General features: G+C 38.9%; 1 protein-coding gene across 1 annotated transcript in view; it reads right to left on the reverse strand.

Annotated features, from left to right (window-relative positions):
* Window positions 1–22,318, reverse strand: part of CLVS1 (clavesin 1) — a gene marked incomplete at both ends in the record, with an annotated part of 161,152 nt that overhangs the window by 72,127 nt on the left and 66,707 nt on the right. Inside the window, one exon of the mRNA XM_084230148.1 lies at window positions 18,634–18,808. Coding sequence (XP_084086274.1) covers window positions 18,634–18,808 — 175 coding nt within the window. The remainder of the gene's footprint in view (window positions 1–18,633; window positions 18,809–22,318) is intronic.

Below are 22,318 nucleotides of genomic sequence, written 5' to 3' on the forward strand. Positions count from 1 at the left end.
ACCTCAACATAATAAAATTCAGGTATAACAAATCCATAGCCAACATCATATTCAATATCAAAAAACTGAAATTCTTTCATCAAAGATCAGGAAGATAACGGGTATCTTCATTCTCACAGCTACTATTAAGTATAATGGTAGAAGTCCTAGCAAGACTGATTAAACAAGAAAAGAATATAAAAGAGGGCCTCCCCGGTGGCGCAGCGGTTGAGCGCTGGGTTGCAAAGCTGCCCGGCAGCCTCTGCAGTGCCGGTTCCATCCCCGGCTGCTCCCCGGCCACCGGAGGAGGGTCCCACATGGCGCGCAGACCTCTCCTCCCGCCCGCTGCTCCCCTCAGCAGTGTACTTCGGTCCTTCTGCCTGTTCTGCTCCCCGCTCTGGCTCTGGTGATTTCTCTCACCCTCCCGCGCTTCCAACTGTACCCAGTGCTTGTATAAATAAATAAATAAATAAATAAATGTTTAAAAAAAAAAAAAAGAATATAAAAGATATCCAAACTGGAAAGGAAGAAGTGGAAGTATTTGTAGATGACATGGCAATATTCATTGAAAATTCTAGACTCCAGTAAAAAGTTATTTAAGCAATAAACAAGTACAATAAATTAGCAGGCTACAAAATTAAAATACAAAGATTTGCTGTTTCTACAGCAGAAAGATAAATCAGAAAATTATCCCATTTACAATTTAAAACTATTTTATATATTACTCTATTATATAATTTGTCCGAGCAAAATATAAGAATTCTTAAATACAGCTATGCAGATGGAATAAAATAAAGTCTGTAACTTGCTGTAGGCATATGGAACCCAGCTAGGGTTCTGGCCTGATGGGTCAATTTCTAGTTTTGAAGGAGAGAGTTGGGAGAGGTTTTAATATCAGGTGAAGCAAACCTGGGGTAGGTGAAGTTGGGAGTTGGAGGAGGGAGGAAGTTTCTACTTGCCTATATTTCCAATATGATTTCTTTTAACCCATCTCCTAAAGGCCTTTCAATTTGCTATCTCTTCTCCCTAAAAGTTGTTGTCCCGATCTGTGAATGACTCTTGTTTCCCTTATATTTAAGTCTAAGTTCAAATTTTGCCTCTTGAAATATATTTCTATTGCTTCCCCACACCCACCATCACACTAACACATCTCCTTGTTTTATCTTCCTTTTCTATAATAATTTTTTTAAATTAAGATAACATTAGTTTATTACTCTGTGTGTAATTCAGAAATATAGGATCTCACCTCTTCAGGTGTATTACACCACAGCTATCACCAAGACACCCATAGTCTTGATAGCATTAATAGCACTAAGTAGTCTTATTCCTTCATTTATTTATATTTTATCACTTATTATTCCTTTTCTCCCACCAACTGATAGACTATAGACTTCAGAAGAGCTAGGAACTGGTCTGTCTTGCCCTCCCACATATTCTCAGTGCCTAGGTCATTGTCTGACTTTTAATAAAAAGTAAATATTAATAAAAATTTGCTGCATGAATAAGTGGGAGATTTTGCTCCATGTCTAATTGAGTTTTGTATGCAAGGCTAGCAAGTGAAAAACATGTACCAAATACTCATTCAGTGAATAAATAAATTCCAATTCACTTTCCATTAGTTATTGACATTGCCTTTGAAAATACCTACTATGGCAAAGAAGGACTGACTTGACCTTACTTGCTCAGTGATCTCCCTTTTCTATCATACTTAGGATAATCACTGAGATTTCTGAAATTCTGAAGAAGAAGAAAACAACTTTCTTTTATAAGTTTAGTATTTAAGAAGGGCCAATATAAGTTAATAAATTAATCAACTAAATTGGATTATCAGAGGGCTTATTTTTTTATCCATATAATTTCTTTCTTGAGAATCAATAGAACTTGCACTATACATAATCTATTTTTCCTCCAATAATGGATTTAAAAATCAATTGCATAAAATTATTTGACATCAGAAATGCAATATTTCTTTAGGTAGCTTATCATAATTTCATGTTATTTTTTATGTTTTAAAATAAATTCTTAATTTGTATAAACAACTTGAGTTTATGGTGATGAGCAGAGCCCTGATTTGGTTCTGACCAATCCCTAGATTAGTGTAACTGGCTGGCTTAAATCACACGTTAGCCTGCCCTAAGCTTTTTGCCAGGGCTGGGGAGTGAGCTTGACGGTGAATCTCTTCCCTTATTAAGGATAATGGTCATGTTGGGAGCTCTAGTGGGAAGACTGAGCAGGTCTCTGGAAAGATATGTATCAGACACCAATGTTCATATTGCCTAACATTCGATGAACACTTTAGTTCTTTTATCCTTTTAAGATAAGCAACCAGCTTAGACAAATGACCTCCTCAGTTGTCTTTCAGAAAACAGTTTCCTCCTTGTTCTTCTGCCTTGTTTCAAGCTTGCATTGATCTGCTCCTAAGCCCCCCACATTGTAAGAAGATTCTCAATTTCTATATATGTAAAGAATGGTGAATACTACAGAAAAAGCACCACAAGAATAATCAAGAAGCAGAACTTTGTATTAAAGTACTCAGCAATAGCATACTTTGTCCTAAGGGAAGTATTTCAGAATGTTCTCGGGCTTCAGATCTATCAGATGTCATTCCTTTCATAGCTTTTGAGACAGGCAGGGCGTCTCTCCAGATCTCTTATGGAAATGAGTCTTAAAATCCATTTTAACATTGCTCTGTATTCTTGTTTTTCCAAGAATGTCTTAATTAAAACCTCTTTCAGTTAATGAAACAAGCTATTTGTAATTTCTTCAAAATCCTTAACTAGTCTGTGGATTAAGGTATTAGGGATTATTCTTCTCAATTAATGACATTCCAGTTGAGCTGGCATTAGCTTAATCTTTTACTTTTCTTCACATTGTTAACACTCTCCATTAAACATGTTTAAATTACAAAACTCCACTTTATTAGTATTGCAGCGGAGAAATAACTTTTATGTCTATATATTTAGAACTTCTTAGCAGAGAAAGGTATTTTGCAAATTTTTTAATCCAGCTGTTGTCCAACAATTGCCCTGTGCCTTGTCATACCATCTTGCTTTTCCTTCACCCACATGGCCCCAAAGAAATATCAAGCAAATCTTGATCCTGTCCTGGGATATGGCCAGTTGGTCTGAGACTTCTCTTATTCCTATTTGAGTTCTGGCACATAGGATGTTGAAAAAAATCCTTGCTGAGCTTAAGTGAATTTCATGTCCCCATCCTTTGCCATGTCACATTCTTCATACTGATCTAAAATTGATTCAAATTTCTTATAGAAAACAGTCAGTAAATAAGTAGTTCTGTCCTTACTCTCCTTCTTAATGTTCCCTAAGCATTCATTGATTTATCCATATTCTAAAATGTATTTCAGGATATGTTACCCAATAACTGGTGTTAAGAATAATAAAAAAAACAGGGCGTCCCCGGTGGCGCAGCGGTTGAGCGCTGGGTTGCAAAGCTGCCCACAGCCTCTGCAGCACTGGTTCCATCCCCGGCTGCTCCCCGGCCACCAGAGGAGGGTTCCACGTGGCGCGCAGACCTCTCCTACCGCCCGCTGCTCCCCTCAGCAGTGTGCTTCGGTCCTTCTGCCTGCTCTGCTCCCCGCTCTGGCTCTGGTGAATTCTCTCACCCTCCTGCAGTTCTGACTGTACCCAGTGCTTGTATAAATAAATAAATAAATCTTTAAAAAAAAGAATAATCAAAAAACATAGATAATTAAATCACTTCTTTACACCTTTTAAATAAAAATTCTGATACACAAGAATGCTAAATTAAAAAGAAACTAAGTCTAAAGGAACAATTAGTGAATTTTATGTAATATTTGTGATGTAAAATAGGCTTTCTAACAAAGGCAGCTTGACAGACTTTATCATATAAACCTTCTTAATTGGTTTAAACAAAATCTTCAAGAGTAAACTGTATGCATCGTAGATGCAAATTGTCGAAAAATATTTGTGATGTACTAAAAGGCTTATTTCTGTAAGTAATGAAAATCTCTTTTAAATTTGAAATAAAACAAGATTTTAAGACCTCAAGTGAAAAATGAATGAAGCGCATTAACAGGCAATACATAGAAAAGAGAATTCAAATGTCTAATAAACATATGGAAAAATGTTCCACCTCACCAACAATCACAACAATAAAAGTGAATTAAAAAGGGACTGTGTTGTGGAGGCATCATGGGGAGGTTACAAATAGACAGAGACTTATTTTCACTATCCCAGGTTGATTTTGCTTCAAGGCAGAACCTTTCTCATTTTAATGGTGAATATTAAAATATCCTTTTATAGAGCATCTAAAAGATGCATGTCACCTCTGGAAATTATCCAAAGGAAGTAATTCATGTGGCCAAAATATTAGATAAAGGATAGTCACGTAAGCATTTTACATAATGCATAAGAATTGTCAATCACTTAAATATTCAAGAGTTTGGAAAATGGTTGATATGTTATCCTTCTGTAATCATGCATCTCTTAAAGACCAGGACATGTTCAGAGAAATGCATCCTTAGGTAGTTTTATTTTTGTATAAATTCCATGGAGTGTAATTATGCAAACCTAGATCATTATATGATAGATTATATAATCTAGGTTATATGTACAGCCTGGTGGGACTGACAGAAGTTTGAGTAGAGAAATTTAGATGGAAGTTCTCACAAGAATAAGAAGCAGGGATGGGGTAGGGATGATGAACCAGTCCTTAAACTGGCTATGGAAATTTCCAGGAATCTGAGGCAGGGGCAGAAAGAATTATCAGTTACAGAAAACCAGTCCAACCTGACCCCCAAACAATAAATTCATGAATCTGAAGCGGGGGTTAGAAAGGATTATCTGTTACAGAGAACCAACCCAACCAGATCCCAAAGTGATAAAATTCTAAAAAGGAATGAATCTCCCAAAGAACACTCTATAAAGATATTCCTTGCTCTGGCAAAATGCAGCTCTCTGCCCACCTGTGTCTACGCAGGCATGGCCTTTTCCTAGTAAGCATTTAAAATACAGCCTTTGCCTGCTTGTGTCTATGCAAGTGTCTTTTTCCTTAATAAACTCACTCTGTGCGGCTGAAAGGGTAACTACCAAAAATCTTTCCCAGAAGTAACCGAGGACCCCACTCACTGAACCTCAACAGGACCACCCATGTAGAGTGAATTCTGTTTTGACCAAAAGATCATTAATGGAGGCATGACTTTAATTAGGAAAAGGAATACTATGTAGTCATTGTAAATTATGTTGCGGTTAATATTGAAAGAACGAGAATGTTGCTCACTCTATACCGTAAAGTAAAAAGAGCAGATACTTAGGTTTAAAACCTTTATCTCTGAGAAGGGTTATGTGTAATTTGCATTTTATGACTGTTTACTAGTATTACCAGTATCTAAAAAAAAAATTCTTATAACTATCATATATAATGAACCCCTAAGAGTGGGATCTGTGCAGTTGAAGTTGAGTTTAGAAAATGCTACCAATTTCAATACCTGTAGGTGTATGGCATACGTATTATTCTTCAATTTTAGGGAATCTAAAAGAGAAACCTTTAAAGGCAATGTGGAAACTATTTTCACTATATAGTAAAACTTCTCCAAAATATGTCAAATAATAGATTCTGAGGTTCCTGAGTTATACAAATGACTAAGGATTTGTCTGTTATGTTGTAAAATTTTCTATTTCACATTGTAAAGATTTTGGATGAACATCTTTACAAAAATCCATGACTACTTTAATAATACTTATTGACTATAACTGAGAATCTTCCAGAGAGCTCAAGATCACAGCTGTACACATTATATCTGGTCATGTGGTATTCTGATGCTCAGGGCACATTAAAATCTATGTTAAATGGACTTATTCATGGACTTTCTAGCTTCAGTAGTAAAATTTTATTTTATTTGTGTTTTCATGACTGATAGCTATTTCTTGATACAGTCTGTATGCTCATGTGGGTTAGTCCCATAGCTAAATTCTTGTTAGAGATTTCTACTAAGTAATGAGCTTAAAAACCGCATGACTAGCTCAGTAAGAATCATGTGTAAAATGAGAATAAATAGGCTCTGGGAAAAGTCTGAGGAATTATCTTAAGAATAAATTGTATAACTTTAATGCAGCAATTTTGTAACACTTATTTGATGTATATTCTATCAGACACAATTGCCATATAATTAAATTTTACAAAGACTATGTGCTACTTAAAAATAACTATTTTAAATTCCAAATATAGTCACTATTAGTTTTAGGTCCTTGATGAGGAAAGTACAAGATGATAGCATAGCAAGTACTGTCACACCACAAAAGAATGACTGACTCAAGAATACCTGGACATGTGAGAGGTAACTCCTCTTTTTCTGTAAATCAAACATTACTCTGGCAAAACTAATCTAAGGCATTGGAAGGTCAGAATAATAGCTATCTTTGGAGGCCAATTAGTGGGAAGGGAATGGAGAGACTTCTAAGTAACTAGTAGTGCCCTCTCTCTTGATCAGTGGTTGGTTGCTTCAATGTTTTCATTCTCTGAAAATTCACTTGGCCACACACTTATAATTTGGGAAGATCTTTGAATGTATAGTGCACATCAATAAAGAGTTTATTGCACAAAAATTAGGTCTTTCTAAATATTTTTGTATTTATAACTGCACTTCAAATTTTGCCTTTGGGTTAAAAAAGTCAACAATTAACAATTGATATTGATTTCTTAGCAGCAAATCCTTTCCTTTGGTGAAAATGGAGACTGCACTTTACCACCTATTATCTTCACAAAGGTCATCTACTCTCATGGAGGGATTTAACAAAAAGTCTGGAAAGTTTAGGAGGTTAAAACTAAAATCTTAGGGGCCTCCCTGGTGGTGCAAGGGGTTAAAATGCAACCAATGGAGCTATCTGCAGCCACTGCAGTACGAGTTCCATCCCCACCCAGGGAGCAACACACATGGCGCGACAGACTTCTCCTGACTCGCCTGCTTCCTCCTCAGCAGTTTATTTCAGTCAGTCTGCCTTTTCTGTTTCCCACTCTGTCTCTGGTGAATCCTCTCACTCCCCACACATCTGGCCTGTACCCCAGCTCTTGTATGCATAAATAAATAAATCTTAAAAAAAAACAACCTAAAACCTTATTCACAATAAATGTTCCACTGATAGTTTCAATCAGTTTTTTAAGTTTTTATTTTGAAGTGATGATCTGTCATTCCCTTGCTTTGCTTCTTACAGGGGTTGTTGGGGAAAGGGATAGGTCCAGTAACATATCGTGTAAAAGTATTTTAAATGTCAGACTAACAATAGATGTCATCACCATCACCACCATCATCATGTTCTCTTATTTTTAACATAGAATTAAAAATGAACTTGGGATGTTTGTTTCATACTGTGTTTATTCTCATTTATTTTATCATAAATATAAGACTATGCCCCAAGTAGTTTAGCTGGAAATACTCAGGTCAGGGACGGCCAATCTTACCCATGGGAGACTTGCTCATTTCTCATGCATGGTGAAGGAAGACATTACTAATCAATGCCAGCGTTCTTTATTGCCTAAGCATGGCGTTTGCCTCAGGATTTCCAGTACTGCATTCTAATTATTTAGAGTTGATATGTGAGGACAAACGTATTACCCATCTCTGGGTGAAGGCACTAAGGCTATTTCCATGGAGGTTAAATTACAGGTTTGGAGTATTAGGTGATAAAAGAGCTGGAAGGAATTATCTGCTCCAGCATTGCTTTTATGGTAGCAGCATATTGGGATCACTGGGGAGCTTGTTGCAAATGCAAAATTTCACTAGCCTCTCTAACCTCCCCAAATTGGATACTACAAGTTTGGGAGCCAGTAATGAGGATTTGAACAAGCCTTCCTGTGATTGTGGTGGGTGATGTTTGAGAACCATTGCTCTAGTTGAGTCCCATAAGTTTTTGCTGGTGTAAGGGCAGGAATGACCACAGTGCAGGTTTTCTGATCCAGCAGACTGGGTAAAGGAGGACTCCTGGATCCCTCAGTGGTTTTGCAGGTTTTTATTGGGATTACTAGGTACACGGCAGGCAGGGGTGCTGGGGGGCTGGGAGGCTGGGGGCTGGGAGGCCTGCCAGCCTCCCAGCCCCCAGCAGGTCTTCACTCTGGGTTCTCCGACCTTCTCTTGGCTTCTGCTTCTCTTGCTTCTCTTGGCTTCTTTTCAGCTTCTTCTGGCGTCCCTGTGACACCGCCCTTAAAAAAGCACAGTCTTAGCCCAGGTGAATCCCATCTTCCTGTGCCCACACCCTATTCCAGGTGCCCACCATCAGGCATGCATTCAGAACCACAAGGATCCATCATCTATCCTGATGGTGGGAGGGCAGAAAAGCCTGACATTTTTCCTTACCCTACAACTGGTAAAGAATTTTGTTAGCAATTCGCAAAGGTTATCCATGAAATTAGTTGCTAGGGCCTCCCCTGGTGGCGCAGGCAATTGAGCGCAGTGCTGTGATGCTGTCCGCAGCCTCTGCAGCGCCGGTTCGATCCCGGGTGGCTGGCAAGAGTCCCACATGGTGTGGCAGACCTCTCCTGTCTCGCCCACTGCTCCCCTCAGCAGCATATTTCAGTCAGTCTTCCTGTTCTGCTCCCCTTGCTGTCTCTGGTGAATCCTCTCACCCTCCCGTGAATCTGGCCTGTACCCCGGTTCTTATATGAATAAATAAATAAAAATCTTTTTTTTAAAAAAAGAAATTAGTTGCTAAATAGAAACAAAACCCAAATTTCTTATTCCTAGTTTCTACAGTGGATAGCAAGCAGAAAATTGTAAGAAAACTTCCCTCCAATTGGCTGCCTGAAATATCTTGTGGAAATTTTTGTCATCTTTTGGGGGCTGCTCTTCCAAAATTCTTAGTCTATGTGGTTCCGGTATAGAACCCTGAGTGGGCTCATAATCTGGTCAAGTCAGATGTAGGGTATGGTAAAAGTATCAGGCTTTTCTGCCCTCCTGCCATCAGGATAGATGAGGGAACCCTGTGGTCCTGAATGCATGCCTGATGGCGGGCACCTGAAGTGGGAACACCTGGGCTGAGAGACTGAGTTTATAAGGGCGGTGTCGCGGGGACGACGCCAGCAGAAGCCGAGAGAAGAAGACGAGAAGCAGAGAAAATGCCAGAGAGCCCAGACAGAGTGAGGATTTGTTGGGGGCCGGGAGGACTGCCAGCCTCCCGGCCCCCCCAGCACCGCTGCCTGCCATATGCCTGGTAAATCTAAATAAAAGACCCACAAAAGCCACTGAAGACTCTGACTTCTCCTTTACTGGGTCTGCTGGATCAGAAAACCTGCACTGTGTCCATTCCTGCCCCTACACCAGATCTCCCCATGATCCCCTCACTTCAGTCAAGAATGCAGAGACCAGAGTCCTTTGTACCTAAAACTGTCAGTCTTCATTATCAGCCTGTGGGAAAAGCTTGTCTGAAAATGATGTTAGTACAGAGAAAAATGGACTGAGAGATGGACAGAGAAGACAGAACAAGTTTTCATGGCGTTGTTTCAACTTCAACTCCAGACCAAGATGAAGCTGGAAAATAGAGTAAGTTTTCAATACCCCACCTCTCCTCCACCCCCATCTTTTTGTTTCACCTGAGCCAGATTTGATTTGGTTTTCTTTTCCTTAAAACCAAAGAGCTCTGATTGGTTCATTGGCCACATGTATTATTTCGATAACATGGTTAATCATAGAAAAATGTGGATTGTGATGGCCCTTTACAATGCTCAATACTGCTTAACCCTGTGACACAAGGTCCCCGAGGACACTGACGTGACTAGGAATACATTGTAGTCCATACTGCTGCAAATATATAATACATTCAGGGGGCCTCCCCAGTGGCGCAGCGGTTGAACGCTGGGTTGCAAAGCTGCCCGCAGCCTCTGTGGTGCCGGTTCGCTCTCCAGCTGCTCCCGGCCACCAGAGGAGGGTCCCACATGGCGCGCAGACCTCTCCTGTCGCCCGCTGCTCCCCTCAGCAGTGTACTTCGGTCCTTCTGCCTGCTCTGCTCCCCGCTCTGGCTCTGGTGAATTCTCTCACCCTCCCGCGCTTCTGACTGTACCCAGTGCATGTATAAACAAAAACAAAACAAACAAAACAAATAAATAAAACATGCCTCTATAAAATTATATATATATATAATACATTCAGAACAGAGTTCCTGGGTAGCCATATCTCTCTTCATTTCAGAACAATGGAGATTTCTTTTTGTATGTGGATTAAAACATATTAACATGGAATTTAACAATTCAGAGAGGTCAGTTCTTTGTCAAGACTGATTTCCACAGCTGTGTAAAGATCCTTACTCTCTCCCTCTGCTGAAAATCTTGTTGAGTGGAAAAGTAAGATGGAATACTCCCTTCACCACCATGTGCTTACTCCCTCTCTTCCAATTTCCTTTATCCTCTGACACCCTGGGGTCTGATAACACTTGACAGTGTCATCTCCTTCCTGAAGCCAGGGATCTCTAAACCCTACCCCCACTGCTACACTGAAAAGAGCTCCTTCCTTGAAACCACACTAACTTAGTTTCTGCCAGGATGAGCTCCTGATTCCTCATAGTCCCCCATCTCCACCTCCCCTTTCCCTTTGTGGACCCTTCCTATGAATTCAAATACCACCAACTCTACAGTTCTAGTCTGGACCTCTCTTTTTGTCTCAAACTAAATGTAAACAATTAAAATATCCCACAGGATTTAAAAAAAAAATTTTTTTTGAGATTTCTTTATTTATACAAGCACCGGGTACAGTCAGAAGCATGGGAGGGTGAGAGAATTCACCAGAGCCAGAGCGGGGAGCAGAGCAGGCAGAAGGACCAAAGTACACTGCTGAAGGGAGCAGCTGGCAGCAGGAGAGGTCTGCGTTCCATGTGGGACCCTCGCCTGGTGGCCGGGGATCGAACCAGCACTGCAAAGGCTGCGGGCAGCTTTGCAACCCAGCACTCAACTGCTGCGCCACCGGGGAGTCCCAGGATCTTAAATTCAACATGTCCAATACTCCAATGATGATCATTCTCTCTCCACACCTGCCCCTTCCATCTGTACCATCTCTTTAGTTGGCACCACCACCCACCCTTCACCCTAGCTGCACACCTGAACTTCACCCTGGAGTCCTCCTCCAGCACTTCCACTCCCCAGCATCCAAGCACCAAGCTCTGCCTTATTACATTTCCTTGTAGTTATTGAATCCTTTCTATCATTTTTCTTACTAAAATTATTTCAGTTGCCTTTTAATTGGTTCTCCTGTCTTTAAATCTTCCCTGCCCATAGCCATCAAATTGATCCCCTGTGAAATATAAATCTGCCATGCCTTTCTGCTTCAATAGGTTCAGTCATTCCCACTGTCTGCTGGAAGAGACCAAGGGCACAGAGTACATAAATGCCTTGCTTGGCCCTTGAGCACTCGAGGAATCTGAACAGAATTCTGTTTCTTGCTTGTATTGAGTAATGTCTGGATTGTATTTGCCCTGAGATCTCTCCTACCCTACTGTCAGTTGGTTCTTCTGCCCTCATTTGTTAAGAATCAGCAGAGGTGTGGACAGGCCCAGGATGCCATTCCTAACTCCTCCCACTTGCACTGGGATTTTATTAAGCTGGTACATGTCTCCCTTTCTGTGTATGCTCCACTGCATTCATCATGTGTTTATAGGTCTGCTTCTGCTTTGATCTGTAGACTCCTGAGAGCAGGAACTGCAGCTATTCACCTTTGTAACTGATTCAGAGTAAAAGCTTAGAGAGTGTTTCTTGAATGGATGAATCAGAGCATTGGTTAGGTCTTTAATGCATGCAAGTTCAGAATAACCATTTATCAAAAGTATGCCAGTGATAGACCTATTTACTTGGAGCTGTTTAAATGGGCCGTCACGTCTGCCACCAGGATCACCAGAGTGTCATTAGTCCTAATTATCTTCCTGAGTTTAATTGATATTAATCAAAGTAGAGCATTAAAGGAAGTATTTTTTCCTCTACTATTTCCATAATAGCATCCCACACTGTTGCAAATTCATAATTACAGCATTGTGGCCTAAGAAGGTAAAAAGTAATTTGTCTAGAGGGAAGTGTTTTCAGACACACCGAGTGTTTAAAAAACAAATTAAGAATCTTCTTGGCAAAATATAATATTTCCTTCAATTTGTTCCTATCTAATATTCTTTAATACATGAAAGCTATAAGGATCAATAAAAGACACTATAAATGTTACTGCTAAAAAGAACCCTGCAGGAGGAGGTGAATTAGGACCCATCAATCACCCAACTGCAAAAGGTGTTCGAAGTGAACTGTTGGGTGATAATGAAAAGGGTCACACCACGGGAATAGAAAGAAAGAACACCCCAAGTGCCACAGCTGGGGCTAGTGACACTAATCCAGACTTAGGTCATTAACAAAACTGAGCAGGGAGAGGGAGTAACCTTTTTCATTTCATAGTTTGTGAACAGATTGGTAAGGCCTAGTTTTCAGGGATGCAAGCATACCGAGCTGGGTGAAAGAAGAACAATTGCATTTATATCTGTGCAGTAGAGCCACAGCCCACTGCTAAGACCTGGCCTCTTTATTCTATCAAAACACTGTCATTCGGTGAGTATTCGGGGCCCAGGTGCTTTTCATATACTATTTAGTCTCTACCAGGAGCCTATGAAGTAGGACTGTCAGGAGGCCACATTTCACAGATGATGAAACTAAAACCTAGGGAGATAGATGACTTGCCTGAAGTGTATAAGAGGGAGATCCCAAATTGAAGTTCAGATGGTTGGATTCTCCTCTCACCGATGCCAAAGTGTGGTTGTACTTGCAGCATCAGCATCACCTGGGAGCACTTTTCAAAAAGCAGACTCACGGGCTCTGCTCTACATCTACAAAACTAGCAATGGTTGCTGACAATTCCTCCAGGGATGATGAATACACTTAAAATTGAGAGCACTTGTATTATATGGTAATATTACATGTTCAAGCCATGCTTCTGCATTTACAACTAGCTCCCAGAGATGCTAATATTGTTGGGAAATGGACAGCACTTTGTGTAATATAGCCCTAGAATATAAGTTTCAAGAAACCAAGGCAGCTTTGCTCTGCTGTAATTCTGTGTAAAAGAGCACTGGACACACATTTAGTGGTGAATGAACACACACATTGTGTGTCAGTTTGCATGCCTGAGCTTTGGACTGTTGATTCGGTGTGAATCTACTACAGACTTGAAATGTTTCTGCTTAACCTGCCTTTTCAAAGTTCTAATCACACTATCCATTCATTCACCCTCAGGAATTGGCACATGTCCCACTGTCTCAACAGTTGAGTGAATGTGGCACTTTGATTTCTCAAGGGCAAGTGAATATAGAACATGTTCTGGAGAAGGAGTCAAACAGTAGAATGTGGGAAGGAAACTGGAGAGAATACATCAAAGTCTGAAATGTGTAACAAAAAGGGACACCCAAGAGATAGATCAGTTGTAGTTGGCAGTGCCTCTGAACATAGTTCAAATTCCCTCCCACCCTATGGTTAAGAGCTGGGAAAGTAACGAGCCTCCTTTTCTGCTAGACTGGCTCAAAATTCATAGGGGAATTCCAATCTACATTGATATTAATATTATAAAACTCTTTTTAACAATGAAAAGTCATAATCAACCTTGAATGAAGAGTTAATTAATTGATGAAGTGTTTGATTGACCAGAAGACTGACATGAGCACAGAAATGAGAACGATGTACAAAGCTGCTTAGATGTAGCTTGTAGGTGAGTAAAAGGGAAGTAATTTTCTCTAAACCCTTAACAAATGTCAGGTTCTTAAAGAAATCAAATACTTCATAAATAGCCTGTGGAACACAAGGCTCTATCTCTTCCTAAGTAAAACACTTGGGCACAGTAAGCTCTTTAGGTATCTGGGTTGACTGAATATTGATAAATGTGATACATTGATTTCAATGGTCAGGCTGCAGTGATTTACAGGAAATAATTCCAAAAATTGATTTTGGAAACATTACAAAACCCAAGAGCAGGACTTCAGCATGTTGGTTGTTCTGCTAGAATTCTCCAGCAGAATTGAGAATAATGCTGTGCTGTGTTTAAATGGTGATATAAATATTACTTAAAGTTTGATTAAAATTTAAACAAGTTGTAATGAACAGATACAACAGTTCTTTCAGACATTATTGATCACATTTAAGAGATCGAGCAATGGTATGAGAGAAAAATGACTTTCAGGCATTCTCAAAATTACTACTTTAAAATGCTTTGAACTAATATTCATAGAACATTTATGTAACTGGGACAACAGAGCATTTTAAACAATGAAATATCTTCAAGGCTTTACTCTAAAAGGAGGAATATATAACATGCATGTATTAGAATTTCATGACTGGTTGGTTGATCAGGGCAAATTTGAAGTAAAAATCTGATGATCCTTTAATGAACAGTCTTCTGCATGATTATTATGACTCATAGATACAGTCTATGAAGTGCATAACCAAAGTTCTATGCGCATACTACCACTTTTTTCATTACTTTTATCAGAATCTGCATAATGACCCTTTTACTGACTTTAATTTTAGAGCAAATTTTGATTCATAGAAAAATTGAAGGGAAGGTGCAGATATTTCCCATATACTCCTGCTCCTATACAAATGTACTTCCCCCATTATCAACATCTCCCCCAAAGTGGTACATTTGTTATAGTTGATAAAACTACATGGGCACATTATAATAACTCAAAATCCATAGTTTACATTATAGTTCACTCTTGATATTGTATATTCTATAAGTTTGGACAAATGTATAATGACAAGTACCCATCATTATGGTATCATACATCTCTGTGCTACACATACTTATCCCTATTTATCCTATTTATCACGTATTTATCCCCACGTTTGTCCCCCATCCCTAGCAACCACTGACTTTTTTGCTGTCTTCATGGTCTTACCTTTTCCACAATGTTACACAGTTGGAATTATACAGCATGGTAACTTTCAAGATTCTTTCACCGAGTAATATGCTTTTAAGATTCCTCCATGTCTTCTTGTACTTTGATGAGCTATTTCTTTTTTTAAAAAGATGTATTGTTATTGAAGTATATCCTTGCCAGTGTTTTTATAGTTTAAAATATCCCTCCTCAATTATAGTAACCATAGCACTCCTACCACTGAAGCACCCATAGTTCTCCATCAAAGTCCACTCTGCTCTCTCCTCTATCCCACAACTTACCCTCCCACCCCACCACCATCCATGCTTACCCTTCACCCTCATCCTATGAAAGCCACAGAGATCTATGGTCAGCTTTCAAGGACAATTTTTTTAAAATTTATTTATACAAGCACTGGGTACAGTCAGAAGCGCAGGAAGGTGAGAGAATTCACCAGAGTGGGGAACAGAACAGGCAGACCGATGAAATACACTGCTGAGGGGAGCAGCAGGTGCGGCAGGAGAGGTCTGCGTGCCATGTGGGACCCTCGCCTGTGATTGAACCAGTGCTGCAGAGGCTGCGGGCAGCTTCGCAGCCCAGCGCTCAACCACTGCGCCAATGGGGAGGCCCTCAAGGATTGGTTTTAAAGACTGTCTTTGTCTGACCCTTTGTTTGGTTTTTCTATATTCCATTTATAATTCATTTCTTTCTAGCACTATAAAACATTCAACTTTATGGATGTACCAGTTTCCCTATTAACATACTGAAGGAGACCTTTGTTGCTTCCAAATTTTGACAAACATGAACAAAGCTGTCATAAACATTTGTGAGCACATAAGTTTTCAACTCTTTGAGTAAACACCAAGGCACACAATTATGAGATTATATGAAAAGATAATGTTTAGCTTTGTAAGAAAGCACCAAACTGCCTTTCAAAATGGCTGTACCTTTTGCATTCCTTCCAGTAATGTATGAGAGTTACTGCTGGTCCATACTCTTGTCAGCTTCTGGTATTGTTAGTGTTCCTGATTTTGGTCATTCTAAAAAGTGTGTAGTGGCATTCATTTTTGTTTTAACTTGTATTTCTCTGAGTACATATGATATGAGACATCTTTTCATATCCTGTTTGCCATCTAGATAGCTTCTTTGGTGAGGTGTCTGGTAAGGCATTTGGCCTATTCTAAAATTAGATTATTTGTTTTCTTATTGTTGAATTTTAAGAGTTATTTTATGCAGTTCTTTATTCAGATGTGTCTTTTGCAAGATTTTCTCCCAATCTGTGACCTCTCTTCTTATTTTTGTGACATTTTAATAATACAATTTATCAACTATTTCTTTAACTAATTTGGACTTTTGGTATTGGAGCTAAAAAGTCATCACCACATGAAAAGTAACAGGTTTTCACCTATATTGTCTCCTAAGGGTTTTATGGTTTTGTGTTTTACTTTTAGCTTGTTATCCATTTTGACTTAATTTTTGTGAAGGGTGTTGTAGTATCTGTGTCTAGATTTTTTTTTTCATGTGGATGTCCACTTATTCTAGCACCATTTGTTGAAAAGATTATCTTTGCTCCATTGTATTGTATTGGTTCCTTTGTCAAGGTCAATGAATAAATAGAATTCACTAATTGACTTGTGAGCTTAGAAATACAACTGGTAGATCCAACTAAGAAGACTGTCAGCCAGTTACTAGCCCAGTGACCATCACCTCTATATTATCTGGCATTACCTCCACTTTGGGGCTAACTGGGACTGTATATAGCCATGAAGAAAACAGTAAGAACTGCACACTTAGAACAAAGAAAGCTTAACATTACATTACAGAATATGCCAAGTACTGGTCATTGCAGCACAGATACATGTTGTTTGATTATGGGACACATTCTGAGAAATGTGTAACTAGGTGATCTTGTCATTGTATGCATAACATAGAGATTAAGCACATAAAACTAAATGGCATATAATTGACTACTAGGTTATATGATATAGCCCATTGGGACCACCATAGTCATATATGTGATTCAGTCCACTGTTGACTGAAAACCATCTAAGGACTCATGACTGCAGAGATTCTGACATGCTGCCATGCTTCCATCAGGGCTGAGTGTTTAATTCTCCAGCAGCTAGGGTTGCTGCCAGGAGAAAGTTCCTCAGATGACATTGCCTCAGAATTAAGAGAGATACTTTGCTCAAGCTCACAACCAACGTCCCAGGGCAGCCAACACCAATGACTGAACAATGTGGGAGTATTAAGGTGCAGGTCCTTAGTCCCAATCAGGGTTGACTCTAAAAGGTCATTTAAGCCTCAGGGAAAATGAGGCTTTCATTGGAAATGACTGAATCCCAGGTTAACTTCTGCTGCCATTTTCTTTCTTAGTTTTCTTTCTACAATTGTTAACATGCCCTAATAAATCTCTTGCATGTTACTCTCCCTGTCAGAATTTGCTTTTTGGAGAACCCAATTTGTAACAGTTAGTAACCCAAGGTCTCATTGAATGACTGTCTATATGGAGAATTAAGAGTGGTGGGTGTAGAACTGAAACTCAAGTTTCTAGGACAAGGTTGTAATATAAGTTGTGGTATTAACAGAAAATGACCCTAAATTCTCAATGCCTGAATAGTGAGCCTCACTCCCATCTCCCTGCAGGAGGTGTTATATTTGCTATGTGTGGGAGAAGGGGGCTGACATATACCAGGGCCCCAAATTCTCTAGGTGTCGAACAGTAGGTAATATTCGATAACTCTGTAAACAGCTGAAATGCCAAACCATGTATCCCAACACAAAGATAATATGACAATTCTCCCTAACAGGCAACTTTCTCAATAAAATAAGATCCATTCAATAAACATGTTTGTCAGAGGCTCACTATGTGCTATTCATCTGCTGGGAGCTAAGTATGAATAAATCATAGTTTAAGAAAAAGATCCACCTATTACTCATTACACAGGGATCACTGAAATGGGTTGCCCACTCTTGCATCCTGAAAAGCATGAGTATGGCTGCTTGATATGAGAAGTAACAAGTATTTTGCTACTTACATGATTACATATAAACTGCCATCTATTGTGTGGTGTCACCCAATTCTTTCACTCTTCCAACAAAATGGAGAGACATGAGTTTTACCTATCATGGTTCTGAATCTCCCTGAATGATGCCTTCAACTTTATAATAATGCATGGTATTTTCATGGGTTTGCTGGTCCTTCAATGTAGAGAGGGCCTACGGAAGGCCTATCCTAAACCTCAATACATCACAAAAATCCCTTCCTATGATTCTGATAACTATCATACAGCAAAAAGTAGTTTTCTCTGCTTCCTTTGTTCACTGGCTCACTTCTTTGTTCACTTCCTTTGATCACTGGCATGATCTTTAGTACAAACACTTGGGCACATTGTATTCTGAGAAGTGAGAATCCACAGGGTGCATTTCTGGGATGTAAAGATGTTTCTAAAAAACTTGGAAAGTCCCCATGCCACATTTATGTAGGACATGCTCATAAAGCAGATGTTTTCTAGTTTTAATTTTTGGATCTCCCAGATGGATTATGCTAAATATCTCTGAGTTTTAGTCATAATTGCTACAGTGGGTAATTTGTGTCTCTGGTAACAGTAATTTAGAATTATTAATGAAAATAAAGCTAATTAAAAAACAAATTCTAAATTCAGGCTGAGATAAAAATATGAAGTGTTCAAGGGTATCTTTTATCTAAATTTGCTATTTCCATTCTAAAAGACAAATACTTTGGTTACAATGAGAAAAAAACTAGATTGTCGCACAAAGTCTCATTCATTGAACATACCTGCAAACCTTCAATAGCCAGTTTGAGGATTGAAGGTGTCAGTTTGGAGGCTTGCTTGAAGGAAAAATTACTCCAGTCTATAATTAAAATGAAACCATTGATCTGAAGCTCTGGATCTTCAATAAGGACTTCCAAGGACAGCAGAATGGCACGGAGGATGTCTGTGAAGGAATTCCTGCAGCCAGAGCACAAAGGGAAAGCTGATGTGAGTATCACCAGGTGATAGACTTTATCTGCAACAGCCGTGGCCTGTCCTTGTTCTGCTCTGTGAGCCCAGCCTGCAGGGTACTTTGGTGTCCTGCACCCAGCATGACCAAAAATACATCTGACAAACTTCATGGGAAGAAAGAGGTGAGACTCCCAGGATGGAAGCCTCCTTGTGATCTGACCATACCAGCACACCGATCTTGATGAGGTATCACTCCTTTGTGCTTCTGTGGGTCTCTATACTCTGCTTCTATCACAACACTGATTAGATTTCATTAAATACATTAAAGAAACACAATACATTAAAGAAACACAAATATGTTTATTTGCCTTTCTCCCGCACAGAGCTCTAATATTTTTTAGGGCAGAACCAGGGTTACAATAGTTTACTTTTATGAACGGCCTACCTTAGAACCTGTTTTCACTAACTGAAATAAATTCAAAAAGGATTTATGTTCTTACGACAAAAGTTGAAAAACACAAATATGTTTAGCCTTTTTTGGTGGCGGCTGTCCTAGAGGCGGTGGCGACCCAAACCATGCAAGTGCCAAATGCCCTCCCTGGAAAATACTTTCTAAAAGCTGAGTATCACATGATTCTTGCTTTTACTATATGCTAGTGCTATTTACAGTGGTATGTGTTATTTGGTAGGTTAATTTTTAGGTTTGAGAACATTGAAAAGTTTTTCCATATAAATTAATGGTAACTGCTGGGCCTCCCTGGTGGCACAAGGGGTTAAGCTGCAACCTATGAAGCTATCTGCAGCCTCTGCAGCATGAATTCGATCCCTGGCAGCCAGGGAGCTACCCACATGGTGCAGCAGACCTCTCCTGTCTCACCCACTACTCCCCTCAGCAGTGTACTTCAGTCAGTCTGCTTGTTCTGTTCCCCACTCTGTCTCTGGTGAATCCTCTCAGCCCCCACACCTCTGGCATGTACCCCAGCTCTTGTATGCATAAATAAATAAATAAATCTTAAAAAAAATTAATGGTAACTGCTTCTTCACTCTACACTATTTGTTTAATAGAACAGTTGACTTGCATCCTAGGAACACTCAACTTTCAGGTGGTGGGGGCACCTGTACTCCCTACTCAATGAATCATTGCTAAACGAATGATGTGAGATCTCAAACAGAGGTCCTTATTTTGATTAAATCTCTTATTCCTTTTGTGTGTTTAAAATCCTGCTAAAAGTGTAAAAATATCCCTGCAATTGATGCTATTTTTTAGTTCCAATTCATGGATAGAGAAAAATAAAGCAGGAAGAATAGCTTATTTTCACTGAAGGTCTACAGAGTGTGATTCAGACGGAAATCACTTTAGTACATCAGTAACTATGACAACAGGCAGACCTGAATACAAACTAGAGCAACAGTTCTCCAGGGTTACATGCATTCTTTCCTCCACATTATATATTCCCACTACCAGTGGGTTTTTCTTTTAAATAATTTTCAGACATGAAGAAATGATGGCATATTCCTTCTGCTAATTCTTGCCAGAATTATCTGAGCTATAATTCTAAGGTCTGACATCTCTAAATCCAGTCTGTTTTTCATAAGTAGAAAAATATAAGCAGGTCCGACCAGGGAAGGTATTCTTTGTTATTTCACTTGAGATATCATTAAAATAAGAAGGTATTTCCCGAATCAATCATAAGTCAGTGTGAAATGATCAGATTTTTGAGCATTTCAATCTGGTTCAAATTCCAAGCATTTCAATCTGGTTCAAATTCAATCTTGTCCAACCAAGAATGATAATTCTATCTTAAAACTCATCAAATTTGAATAGAATGTAAGAATTTATCGAATGCCTATTATTAGCTCACTGTTGTTTCAGACTCAAAATTACTAAACAGTATGTCCTATTCTACTTTCAAAGAGCCCTTAATTTAATTGAGGAGGGGTATGAGATTAACAAAATGAGTTGAAAGGTTATCAACAACATTTGAATCATCAAGGAAGAATTTATGAATGAATAAAGGCTAGAGATCACTCTTGAAGAATGAATAAGATTTTGATACATAATGGAGAGCAGAGTAAGAAATTCTAGGAGAGAGGAGTAACACCATGAAAATTAAAACTATGCACCCCCCCACTTCTAGCCCTTCTAATTAAAAATGTATTTCTTTTATCAAGTTAAAATGGTCCTCCTTTTAGTCCACTCACTGGGTGTAGTTCTGTTACAAATAGAATAACTTCTGATCCTTTCTGTGATCCACACTTTCATTGATGTAAACATGGTGGTCCTGATGTCCTATCTAGTCGCCAGACTAAAAAAAAGAAAAACCTTAATAATTGTTCTCATATGAAATGGGTTTTAAATACCATTCTCATTGATTTCTTTCATATATACTGACTGTTTAAATTTTAAAAGATATCAGATTCTTACGAAGGGAAATTTTCAGAGCTTTATCTTGCTTTGTTTCTGCATTCACATTGAAATGTGATCTAAAGACATAATCTTTCTTCAAGAGACACATTTGTATTGGGAAGAAACATTGATGTAAGTGGAGCAAAAATTATGAGTTCAGGCAATTGCAAGTAGAAATTGATATGCCTAATAGTACACTGGAGGCAACCATTGGGGAATTAGTCTGATTCTGGAAAATCTTAGGAAAAGTACACACAGGGAAAATTAGGACTGAAAGACAAAGGCTGAGGTAAAACCTACGCACAGCATTGAGTTTGAAAGAAGAATTGAGGAAATGAAAGATGAAAAGATTGAGGTAGTATCATGTCATTTAAAAAAGATAGAACATTTCAGGAAGTAAAGGTGTAATAGATTGATTTATTGATCACTGACTCTAATTCTTCACTTATCTGGGCATCCAAAGAATAGCTATAGCATCATTGATGATAGGGTGCATTTCCCACCCACTGATCATGTGACTTGCTTTATTTTTTTTTTCTTTTTCTTTTTTTTTCTTTTTATTTTTTTTTAAATAATAAATTTTATTTTTATATTCCCCATACAATTGCAACCCCCCCATTCTGACCCCAATCCCTCGCCTCCCACACCCCACCCCCCAAAAAGTGTCTCTGGTTCATAGTTTTTAGTTGATTTTGATTTTCACTTTCTTATATTCATTTTCCTGGTCCCTTATTTAAGTTTTCTAGATTCCTGCTGTGAGTGAGACCATCCGGTATTTTTCTTTTTCTTTCTGGCTTATTTCGCTGAGCATGATCCCTTCCAGCGCCATCCATGTTGCTGCAAATTGCATGTGTTTATCTTTTTTGAATGCTGAGTAATATTCCATGGTATATATGTACCACATCTTCTTGATCCAGTCATCTATTTTTGGGCATTTGGGCTGTTTCTAAAGCTTAGCTATTGTAAATAGTGCTGCTATAAACATAGGGGTGCAGGTGTTCTTTGGAATTGATGTTTCTGTGTCCTTTGGGTAAATACCTAGGAGTGGAATTGCTGGATCATATGGAAGTTCTGCTTTATTTTTTTTTCCTTTTTATTGACAGAGAAGA

The sequence above is a fragment of the Talpa europaea genome (assembly GCF_964194135.1).
Source record: "Talpa europaea genome assembly, chromosome: 3".
NCBI lineage: Eukaryota > Metazoa > Chordata > Mammalia > Eulipotyphla > Talpidae > Talpa > Talpa europaea.